This window comes from Ovis canadensis, chromosome 7 (genome assembly GCF_042477335.2).
Source record: "Ovis canadensis isolate MfBH-ARS-UI-01 breed Bighorn chromosome 7, ARS-UI_OviCan_v2, whole genome shotgun sequence".
NCBI lineage: Eukaryota > Metazoa > Chordata > Mammalia > Artiodactyla > Bovidae > Ovis > Ovis canadensis.
The window spans coordinates 37627228-37640078 of NC_091251.1; the positions used below are offsets into that span (position 1 = coordinate 37627228).

The window sequence follows — 12851 nt, forward strand, 5'->3', positions numbered from 1 at the left end:
CCTTCTGGGCCCAGTTTATTCTTTGACAGAGTAAGCCTCTGAAGCTGGAGCAGGTCACTCAGGAGCCTGGAAGGAAGTGACTGCAAGCCATTGGCATGAAGGCTGAGGTGTTTCAGGGAGCAATAGTTCAGGAAGTCCCTGTCTTTTACAATTTGAATTTGGTTCCTCCCAAGGCCAAGTATACAAAGCTGGAAGCAGTAGAAATAAGTGGTAATCCCATGCCGTCATCCCACTCCAAGAAAGATAGACAGGTGACCAGACTGGTGCCTGAGAGTCCAGATGTCAGTTACCACAGTGAAGACACCCTCCTGAGAGGGATTTAGCTTTTTCAGTAACTCATGACTTTGGGCAAAGGAGGATTTGGTATTGAAAGAGACTTTTCCTCCTTCCCTTCCTCCTTGCCCATGAAGACAACATGCCTGGGTGATCACAAAAAGGCTGACTCTGGAAGCACTAAACTACCTTTCCTTAAGCAGCACAGTTGTATGTATCTCAGACTTCAATGAAAAATTCAGAGGAGGCATGAGGAGAAGGGCCTGGGGATATTCGTCCAGGTAACTTGACCTTGCAAAACCACCAGCCTCATGTGTCACTCAACATACTTCATGCTGAGTGCTTCTGTCTCCATGGCTATTCCTTGCATTTTAGAAAGACTGTTTCTTGAGCTCGCTCCCATAGTCCTCTATGTCAAGTTGCATGCCCTTTTTTTCTTGGACTTCCCTCTCTTTTCTAGTACCTAGGAGATTTCAGAGCCTGGGATAGATCTCAGACTAGGAACACACAGTGACCTTGGAATACAAGAAGAGTTCTGGGCTGTGGAATGTCCTTTGTCCTTAGGAAATTAGCTTTGTTGGCATCACTTAGATTATCCACAAATGATGGTTCTTCATTTGGCCAGTTAAATGTTGCTAGTTTTAACCCAAATGTTCCTCTTAAGCTCTGCCCAGCCCCTGCCTAACCTGAGGCTTCTGGCCTCCCCTGGAGAAGTCCAGGATCTCTACGTAGGAGAGATTCTCCGTTTTTGCTGTCATCCTTGTTTGTTTTCACTACTTACTCTTCCACACTGTCCACAAAGCTTACCTGGCACTGGAGCAATTTTTTACCTTTGAACAGAGGAAATGAAGATCAGTGGAGACAGAATTGACATTTCTCAGGAAGGATTTTTTCTCATCTTCTTTTCTATTTTGGGGGGCCTCTTTGAATCTTTGTTATGGTGCATGCGCCAGCTGTAGTGTGTGGGTTTCTCTCTTGTTGTGGCACCCAGGCTCTAGGGCATGCTGACTCAGTAGTTGCAGAGCATGAGCTTAGTTGCCCCGTGGCATATGGGATCTTGGTTCCCTGACCAGGGATCGAACCTGCATCCCCTGCCTTGGAAGGTGGATTCTTAACTGCTGGACCACCAGGGAAGTCCCTCTTTCTCATCTTCATTTCCTCTGTGATCTTTCCTTCCTCTCATCCGTAAGTGTGACACTGTTTTCAACTGAAGGTGGGAAGTGTCAGGGCAAAGAATACAGTGCTTTGTTAACCTCTTAACTTCTCCAACTTACAAGGTTTTCTTTCTCTTTTCCCTCTTAATACCTTTTTATATTTCATGATTTCTCTTTTCCAATATGGTTTGGGGGTTTCAGTTCTCACTATTTTTGTGTCATACCTCCTGATGTCTGAAATAATGAGATGCTTCTCTGTTTTCCAGGAGAGTTTATGTTCTTCCTTATCGTAAGTACAATCCACTATCTTCACCATTTCTATCTCTTTCCACTTAGTCCTTCTACTAGTCTTAATATTAAGTCCCTTTGTATTAGGAAGATTAAAGATGGGCCCATGATTTTTCTGGAGAGAACTTGACCTTCAAGCTATAGATTGGGAGTATAGAGGAGGAAGGAAGAAGAAATAGAATGGTAGATTTCTGCCTGAATGGTATTATCTCCTTATCCAGAGTATATGGGCTATTGAGATACTTCTGTGAGGAAGTCATGAACTCAGAGTCAAGGTTGGGTTTTGGTAACTTAGCGTCCCAAAGAGAAGTTTCCCTTGATTCATATCATGCTTGACTTGACTGAAATTCTTTTCAGATTTTTTTTTCCCCGTTTTTGGAGTAACAATTTCATAAATTTGAATATGGATATCTTGAAATATTTCTTTTACCACTTGTATCAATAATTCATATTTTTTTCAAGTACTGTATGAGGTGATTTTGTTTGTTGAGGGTCAGGGAAACAAAAGTTTATTTTTTCCACATACATTCATGAGCTTGTTACTGCTTTACAACCCTTGCACAGCATAACATTATAATTTGTATATGACATTTTTTCAAGGCCAAAATATCCCAAAGACAGAGAGAAAGAGAGAGAGAGATGGAGGGAGAGAGAGCACTAGGAATAACAGTAAGAAGATAGTGTTCTTTTTGTTTGTCTGTTTTTAATACTTAAGCTTTCAAAAGAACACAGAAAGGTGATGTTTAAAAATAATTGTGATGGTTAGTTGTTTCCTCAGGGGAAATAAAAAGAAAAAATCAGTATTTTTTTTTACCTTTAATTCGAGTCATCATATTTATTAGCTGCCTTTAAACCCTTGTTAAGCTGACTAAACACCGAATCTCCCTCAATGCTGCTAACTCTTTTGCAAAATTAAATTTATTTATAAAATCATACTCTATTGATGTTCCAGATTCCAGGAAAAATAAGGGCATGTAGGATGTGGGAAAATAATATTACAAGAAAAAAGAAAGTGAATTTATGAGTTTAACAAGTTTTACATGTGCAAATTCACCACTACAGGGCTTGTTGTTGACTATTTTGAAGATAATAATAATTAACATTTTGAGCCACTTGTTTTATGTCAGGCACAATCTTAAGTTCTTTACATATATTAATGAATAAATGAAGCCAATCAAAAATAGCATATTATACATAATATTGTAGAATTGATGTCACTTTGTTGCTCAGTCACTGTAGTGTCCAGCTTTTTGTGACCCCATGGACTGCAGCATGCCAGGCTTCACTGTCCTTCACTATTTCCTGGGGTTTGCTCAAACTCATGTCCATTGAGTCAATGATGTGAAGCCATCCAACCATCTCATCCTTTGTTGTCCCCTTCTCCTCCTGCCCTCAATCTTTCCCAGCATCACGGTCTTCTCCAGTGAGTTGGCTCTCTGCATCAGGTGGCCAAAGTATTGGAGTTTCAGCTTCAGCATCAGTGTTTCCAATGAATATTCAGGATTGATTTCCTTTAGGAGTGACTGGTTTGATTTCCTTGCCGTCACTTAATTTTATGAACCTCTTCCATTAGTAAAGCTCTTTAACATTTACAAAACACTTTGACACAGTGACTGCAAGCTTTTGCAAATTATTTGACCTTTCTTTTTTACTTTTTAATCTATAAAATTGAGCTAATGAGAATACTTTCATTATGTTTGGGGTTATAAGAAGAGGTCATTGGAAACCAGTGGCTTCAGAAACATATTAACTTATTAATATGATTTTAATATGTTAACTTGGTTAACATATTAACCAGGGCAGGGTGGAAATATTTTCTGCCTCATTATTTCTTCTTGAGCCCATTTCTTACTTGGTTTCAGGAAATTTAAAAGTCATGTAGCCTGGAAAAATGCATAGAGTTAGAAAGTGTCTCAATGGACTAGAGAAGCAAGAGATTATATGGCAGAGTTGTGATAAGTAAGAATGATTTAGGAGCTTGAGCACTCCTTACATGAAAAACAAATAATTTTCTTACCTGGAATGTCTGCTTCAAACTCACAAATGCATTCCTATGGTTTGAACTGAGTAATCATCTCTTTCCCAAGAATAAAACAGGGAAAATTGTTACATAAACAAAATATTCTTACATTCTGGATTTTCTAGGACAGTTTTTTTGAGATTAAGTAATGACTCCTAAACTTCCTGATGTTCAAGCTGGTTTTAGAAAATGCAGAGGAACCAGAAATCAAATTGCCAACATCCGCTGGATCATGGAAAAAGCAAAAGAGTTCCAGAAAAACATCTGCTTCTGCTTTATTAACTATGCCAAAGCCTTTGAGTGTGTGGATCACAATAAACTGTGGAAAATTCTGAAAGAGATGGGAATATCAGACCACATAACCTGCCTCTTGAGAAATCTGTATGCAGGTCAGGAAGCAACAGTTAGAACTGGACATGGAACAACAGACTGCTTCCAAATAGGAAAAGGAGTACGTCAAAGCTGTATATTGTCACCCTGCTTATTTAACTTCTATGCAGAGTACATCATGAGAAACGCTGGACTGGAAGAAACACAAGCTGGAATCAAGATTGCCAGGAGAAATATCAATCACCTCAGATATGCAGATGACACCACCCTTATGGCAGAGGAACTAAAAAGCCTCTTGATGAAAGTGAAAGTGGAGAGTGAAAAAGTTGGCTTAAAGCTCAACATTCAGAAAGCGAAGATCATGGCATCCGGTCCCATCACTTCATGGGAAATAGATGGGGAAACAGTGGAAACAGTGTCAGACTTTATTTTTCTGGGCTCCAGAATCACTGCAGATGGTGACTGCAGCCATGAAATTAAAAGACGCTTACTCTTTGGAAGAAAAGTTATGACCAACCTAGATAGCATATTCAAAAGCAGAGACATTACTTTGCCGACTAAGGTCAGTCTAGTCAAGGCTATGGTTTTTCCTGTGGTCATGTATGGATGTGAGAGCTGGACTGTGAAGAAGGCTGAGCACCGAAGAATTGATGCGTTTGAACTGTGGTGTTGGAGAAGACTCTTGAGAGTCCCTTGGACTGCAAGGAGATGCAACCAGTCCATTCAGAAGGAGATCAGCCCTGGGATTTCTTTGGAAGGAATGATGCTAAAGCTGAAACTCCAGTCCTTTGGCCACCTCATGCGAAGAGTTGACTCATTGGAAATGACTTTGATGCTGGGAGGGATTGGGGGCAGGAGGAGCAGGGGACAACAGAGGATGAGATGGCTGAATGGCATCACTGACTCAATGGACGTGAGTCTGAGTGAACTCCGGGAGTTGGTGATGGACAGGGAGGCCTGGCGTGCTGGGATTCATGGGGTTGCAAAGAGTCGGACATGACTGAGCGACTGAACTGACTGACTGACTGACTGAATGGCTCCTAAATTAGGTTTGCAATGTATCTCCATGGCAAATCTTTATAAAGGTTTTATTAAAGTACTATTTTTTACAATAAAATAATGAAAATAATATTCAAAAAAAGGATTGGTAGTGGATGGAACAGGAGTCTGATTCCCTGAGTACTAATTCTGTAAGCAGTCATTATTATTTAGTGGTAATATATATTTTTCTCTTAATCTGCATCCTGAAAATTCCTTTATATCCTTCACAAGTCAGCTACAGGGGAGTTTTCCTTCTGGAGAACAGTCACTTCATTACGTAAAAACTTACAATCCATGACACATATTTGAATGGATTAATATAGTTTCTAAAAATAATTATAAAGACTTGTCATAATATGGAACAAATTTGACATTATATTAAATGAAGCATATATACAAATGAAAATAGCTTTATTGCAGGGATTGAATTTTGGATGCTTTTCTTTAAAATTTTCCTTCAATGTTATTTAACACTGTTTTACTAACAGATAACCTTGAACTGTCCCTCATTTATTTGATCTTAAGTAGCGTATTCCCAAAAGCATTTCTCTGTCCAGTTTCTAGGCGGAGATGTTCTGTTACCTAAAACCCCATTACAGGAACAATCAAAGTTTTGGTGACACTTTGATGAAAATATTAGTATTCAGAATACTGCATTTCTGAATACTTTGATTGATGCTGCTATGTAGGCATTAGAACCTGCCCTTTAAGGCTTCATAAAGGGATAATATGTAAAGGAAACAACCTATGTCTGGATGTCATTAGGCTAGCATTGACCATTACTGTTTAACAGAATGAAATTTTTTCTTTTTAAAATTTGTACTGGTGTATATTGCTAGTGGTAAGGAAACCATCTGCCAATGCAAGAGATGTAAGAGATGTGAGTTTAGTCCCTGGCTTGGGAAGAACCGCTAGAGGAGGGCATTGGCAACCCACTCCAGTATTCTTGCCTGGAGAATCCCAAGAACAGAGGAATCTGGTGGGCTACAGTCCATAAGGTTGCAGAGTCTGACACGACTGAAGCGACTTAGCACATGTACACACATAGCTGATTAACAATGTTGTGATAGTTTTAGGCGGACAGAGAAAGGACACAGCCATATGTATACATGTATCCATTCTCCCCTAAACGCCCCTCCCATTCAGGCTGCCCATAACATTGAGCAGAGTTCCAGTGTTATACAGTGGGTCCTTGTTGGTTATCTAGTTTAGATAAAGTAGCATATATAGGTGACTGTACGTTCTCTACAGAAATTTTGGATAATTGCTTTTAAGGGTTTATTTACTAAGAATGATCACATCACAAAGATAATACAGTCAAATATGATAAGAACTACAATTGGAAAATAGTATATTAATGATTCTTTTTTTACTTTATAACTCAGTTCAGTTCAGTTCAGTTCTGTCTCTCAGTCATGTCCGACTCTTCTAGCCAACTAAATAAGCAAGATGACATAATTACAATTTTATAGGTCCCAGAATTATTAACCTAAATTATCAAATAGAAGATAGGAATTTTGACCACATGTGAGTCATATTAACTATTCAAAAAACACCTAAGTGTGGTGTACATTTCTTATTTATCATACAGGCTAAATGCCAAGGAGGAACCCAACACTACCATTCATCTATAAAATCTCAGCATTTTATGATTATAAGTAGCATCATAAATGTTTTATTTCACAAGCTGATATAAGTTAATATCACTAGACCCATATTTGAAGCTTAGATAGCAATATAATTCTGATTGTTTTATGTTAGACTATACTGACCTGACAATGGATGGATCATCTAGTATGTCTTACATTACGTTGAAACTCCCAAGAAGTTTCCTCAAGGCTGCTTTTATCTCCTTATTCCGGAAGCTATAGATAAAGGGATTGAAGAGTGGGGTCACCATAGCATAGAACAAAATTGCAACTTTCTGCATCCCAGCAGAATGTCTGAGCCCTGGGCTCACATACATGACCATGAGAGAGCCATAGAACAGGGATACCACAGCCAGATGAGACCCACAGGTGGAGAAGGCTTTCTGTCTCCCAGTAGCTGAAGGCATATGCAACACAGCTGTTAGCACGAGAGTGTAGGACCCGAGGATAAAGAGGAAGTTACCAAAGATAACTATTGAGCTTAGACTGTAGCAAAGCAATTCGGTTTTGGGGGCAGAGACACATGCCAATGCGAACAGTGGCCCTGGGTCACACACAACATGGTCAATGATATTTGGTCCACAGAAGGGCATCCGAGAAATGAGAACAATGGGGATCAGGAACCACAGAAATCCACAGACCCAGCAGATAAGGACCAGTTTGGTACAGAGATGTCCAGTCATGATATTAGGGTAGTGCAAGGGACGGCAGATAGCAAGGTACCGATCAAAGGCCATAACGGTCAAATGCAAGCATTCAGTCGTTCCCAAGGAAAAAAAGAAATAAAACTGTAGGAAACATCCAACAAAGGAGATGGTCTTTTTATCTGAGAGGAAGTTGACCAACATCTTGGGGACTGTAGAAGAGACATACCAGATCTCTAGAAAGGAGAAATTCCCCAGGAATATGTACATGGGGATGTGGAGTCGCTGGTCACACCATAAAGCACAAATAATGGCCCCATTCCCTGTTATGCTCAGAGCATATATTGTAAGGCAGAGTGAGAAGAGGAGGCTCTGAATCTTCCACTCATAAGAAAAACCTAGGAGTATAAATTCTCTTATGAAAGCAAAGCTGGAATCTGGCTCAGAGATGTTCATTGGGTCAGTAACCTGCAAGTTCAAAAGACATGTATTTATCATTTAGAATTCATTTCAAATGTGTTTTTGTTTGAGAATGAGGAGAAGATATTTTTCCAAAATTCATCAGTTAGGAAGAGAATATAGTTTGCTTGTTCTTGGCTATATACTCTGAGTTCTGGGCATAGTAGGTAACTGGTGGCACAGAAACAAACTTTTGCCTGCTTCTGAATCTCTCCATTATTTTGATAGAGCTAGAGAACTTTAAACATATTTTGTAAGCTTCTTATTATGGGGACAGAGATGATCTATGACAGTTTCTGTATAGTATGTAACACAAAGTTAACACCATAAATGTACTAGTTTTTTTTTTGTTGTTGTTGTTGTTGTTTACTAAACCCATCTTATGGTGAAATACTCAGCAGAGATTTTACAATTTACATCTCAGTCGAATATATTCCTTATCATATAATTAAAATGTGAAAAATAAATGGACATATTTTACAGTAAGTTGGCAGTAACCATTTTAAGGGCAATACCTCTGCTTTTCTGCAAAATAAAAATATAAGAGAATAATGTTACTCACCGACACTGGCTTTTGTAATGTTACAGTGATTCTCTAGAAATCAGTGGCTTTCAGTTTACATTTAGTCTTTTACTTAAAATTTTGTAGAAAAAAGAAGCTAGGTATGGGACTATATTTTGTAGTATTTTTTTTTCACAAGTTTTTGGGATTGATTTTACTTATAAGCTAGTTCAAGAGAAGGCAAATGCTTTCTTTTGTCATAAGCAAATTTCTTTTCACTCTATATTCTCATAGAAAGGATGCCAGATATCTGAGTTTCTTGAAATTCTTTTTTTGTGTGTGGCAATATGCAGGCATGTGAGTCCTAAAAGTTATGAAGGCTTATATTTTCAGCACAAACACAAAATTTTCAAAAGTAATTTTCTCCCACTTATTTTCCACACCAGTGTTCTGAGAAGTCTTTCCTAATGATTTGGTAGAAGTGTGTGCATCTTTGAGTAATCTAAATCCTTTTAAACTCACTCCAAATCAAGAGCATTAGGAAATCAATATAAGGAGATGGGGATAAAAGGGAGTTGGCTTAATCATGTCAAGACTCTCTGCTATGCTCAAAATCGAAAGACCTGTGGTTTTAATGTTGACCAGATCTCTAAGACCTGTTTAATAAATCATACCTTCTGTCTCTAGCCGGATAAAGAGTTTATTGCTTCACAAAATTAAGATTTCACTTTCTTTATCACAGGTTCTCCTGAGACGTGGCCTCTGTAGCTTTAGAGAAGTTCTCTTCCAAGCCAAAGGTTCTTTATAAAGTTAAATTAATGCACATTCTCTGAGGGATCAGTAAAGAGAAGTAGCAACTTCTCTGAGGACCCATTATTTACAAATAACTTGCCCACCTGAAATATAGATTCCAAAAGTTTCCAGAAAACACAGTTTGTGGAGCAAAAAAGACACACTATGTCAGCCAAAGTTCTGATAGGAATATTTCAAATATCATTGTGCATATTTTGGAGAATAGAGAGGGGATGTTCAGAGACCCCAGTGAGGCAAATGCTGAGATATAGAAACTGTAGGACATTGATGATAAAAATTTGGAGCATTTGGAAGTATCGTTTAGAAGGGCAGTATGGTAGAAGTCTTTAGATTTTAGAGAAAAGAGCGAGAAGTATCAATATTTAAGCTTATTGACTAAAATATTTCAGAGGAATGTGTGACTTCCCAATTAACATATAAAAGCAAACTCTTTACACTGAAAGACTAAAGAGAAAAATATTACTTCGACATTATTACCTCTTGGTGACACTAAGAAACCCCTAAAGCAATCTTGATTTTATCATTTGCCTGCTTAAAATCCACCAGTGGTTTCCTTATTCAAAAATTTCCTAGTTCTCCACAAATAGACTTCAAATGACTTTCTTTCTTACCTTTTCCTACTCTTTCTTTCAGAATAATTTTGGACAGCATTTCATTCTCTGAGTAGCTTTCAGTTTTTCATATTTGATTCTTTGTGGCCACTTTCTCTATATGGAATTCTCATTACCTCCCTCTATACCTGCAGATTGATGCTTTTGAGCTGTGGTGTTGGAGAAGACTCTTGAGAGTCCCTTGGACTGCAAGGAGATCAAACCAGTCCATCCTAAAGGAAATCAATCCAGAATATTCATTAGAAGGACTGATGTTGAAGCTGAAACTCCAATACTTTGGCCACCTGATGTGAAGAATCAACTCATTAGAAATGACCCTGATGCTGGCTGGGAAAGATTGAGGGCAGGAGGAGTGGACAACAGAGGACAAGATGGTTGGATGGCATCGCTGATTCAATGGATATGAATTTGAGCAAACTTCAGGAGATGGTGAAGGACAAGGAAGCCTGGCATGGGGTCACAAAGAGTTGGATACGACTGAGCGACTAAACAGCAGTACTTGCAAAACCCCATTTATCATTCAGGGTCTAGTTCAAATGACATTTTCGCATAACAATTCTCCTTATTCCCCTAATGGAAGCACCTTTTCCACCTCTGAATTTTTATTTCACCATTTGTGTATCTTTCTTTTTACACTTTTCATAAGCTGCTTTATGTTTACTTGTTTGTATACATATCTTTTCTCCCCTCCCAGATTTTAAGATTGTAGACAAGAGATATTATTCAAGTTTGAACTAAATCAAGATGATATAAATACATTGCACTTATTTATCCACATTAAATATTTGTTGAATATATGGAATTCTTATTTTTTGTTATCTGAGTTTTATTATTTGTATTAGCTTCCCTGGTGGCTCAGTAGTAAAGAATCCACCTGCCAATGCAGGTGATATGGATTTGATCCCTGGGTCAGGAAGATCCCTTGGAGAAGGAAACCCACTCCAGTATTGTTGTCTGGGAAATCTCATAGACAGAGGAGCTTGGCAGGCTACAGTAGGACACGACTTGGTGACTAAGCAACAACCACAATTCTTAGTAAAATCAACACCTGGTGCACCAAAGTAAAAAAGACAACACCAAGGTGCCTGACAATATTACATTATATTCACAGATGGGAAAGAAATTCAGAGGGAAAGAGAGATGTAAGTAGGTTACAACTCATTACGAGAGACTTCTTTGGAAGCTCATTGAAAAACGGCTTGAGAGCACATATAAGTGATAACACACACTATTTGCCTTTCTCTGTATGACTTATTTCATTACATATAATACATTTCAGTTCATCCATGTTGTTGCAAATGGCATTGTGTACATATTTATATCTATGTTACATCTTCTTTATCCATTCATATATTGATGTATACTTAAATTATTTCTGTATCTTGCCTACTGAAATAATTGTGCAATGAACATCAGGATGCATGTATCTTTTCTATTAAAGAAGGGTTAACAAGGAACATAAAGGCTGATGGATATGTTCACTATCTTGATTTTGATGATGTTCATTGTTGAACACATATGTCAAATTTTATCAAATTGCACACTTTAAGTATGTGCTGTTTGTTATATATTAATTATACCACAATAAAATTATTTAAAAGACCTTAAAGATCAAATTAAATGTATTTTATGCTAATATCTGTGTTCTTTTGAAGATATTTTAATAATTTGACTTCCAGTGCATAACTATCAGGACCTGAAGTAATCATAGATAATGTTGAAACAAATTAGTCAGGTGACCAACATTACCTGTCTATTTAGAAAACATTAGGCATGCATTAGAGCATGCCATCCATATCAAGGTTTTCTGTTGGTGGTCATATATCATAGTGGTCAAGATATGATTTCTCTTGGAACTGGAACTATTAATAAAACCTTAACTGTATCTGATGATTTAGATTTAGTTAGAGACTAAGATCACAGAAGACATCTGCCTAGTACTTATATGTTAAATGAAAAATAATCTAAAACTTCGCTTATGGCTAATGCTTAGCTGCTTTATATGTGGATTTTCTTGTCTCCCTGTTTTGAGTCTCAGAATATGCAAATTTTGTTGCTCTTAACAAAGAAGTTCCCAAGAGATGTCCAGTGCAAATTATTTTCATGAATCTTGTTCTGTCCAAAACAGAGAATAGGAGAATTTCACTCAAGGGATTCCTTCCAGTGGTAAATATGTGTCAGGCTGAGGGAAAGTTCTTGCATAGATACTGTCTCTACCCAACAATGGAGATTATCTCAAGCATATAACAGAAGAGAAGAGTGAAAAATAATCTGGTCTTAGAGAAAATTGTGTATGGTAAGTTATCTCATATTGTCTGGGACTCTCTTCTTTAAAAGAATTTAAAAAGTATATCTGTTTCTGTCTCACACATGCCTGCTATGCTTGGACCTGAGTATGGCTCATTTAACTTCTGAACTTTAAAGAGATCATTCATGGGTTTTCTCCTTATATTCTATTCCTACTGGAATTTCTGTGGTTTCTTTAACAAATGTACATATCATCACGATGCTGTTTCTCAGCGATGCTCTCAAGTCTTCTTCGGGAGGTCACAGGACTTTGACAGCTACTTGATTTTGAACAACTTCCAGCTATTCTGGCTAAATGGCTCTTACCATTTAAGAAAATAAGTGTTTTATATCAGAGAGAGTATTGCATACTAAGACAAATTTTAGCATAGAGATAGAAGTGAAAAAAGTTATGCATCCAGTGAGAAGTGATGTAAAACTCATTTGTTATGGAATTAACAGGATTAAAATTTGTAACTTGAGAAAAAAGGAAGGCAATTTTAATAGAAGAAGGAACTTGGAGTATCTCCCTGTGTACTTCAACCAGTGTTTATATCAGGCAATCTATTAAATTCTCTGAGTCCAAGTTTCTCTTTGTAATATTATAAGTGTTGAGAATCTAACAGCTTTAGGATTACTATCATGAAAAAATTAATGGAAGGACATAGCATCCAGATTAGGATGAAAAATATGTTGAAATATATTTTTTTAATACTCAAAAAGAGTAACTCACTTTATCTCCTTTTTCTAATTTTTCAATTTCACTAATCCCAACTGAAAA

General features: G+C 37.5%; 1 protein-coding gene across 1 annotated transcript; it reads right to left on the reverse strand.

The window, feature by feature from the left end:
- Positions 1-6907: 6907 nt before the first annotated feature.
- LOC138444101 (olfactory receptor 11H12-like) lies at positions 6908-7879 on the reverse strand. The gene has a single exon (XM_069597429.1). It carries the CDS (start codon positions 7853-7855, stop codon positions 6908-6910), a length of 948 nt encoding a protein of 315 aa, XP_069453530.1. The 5' UTR covers positions 7856-7879.
- Between the last annotated feature and the right edge of the window lie 4972 nt (positions 7880-12851).

Excerpts from the sequence above, each read along its gene's own strand:
- LOC138444101 (XM_069597429.1), bottom strand. The coding sequence starts at position 7,855 with ATGAACATCTCTGAGCCAGATTCCAGCTTTGCTTTCATAAGAGAATTT.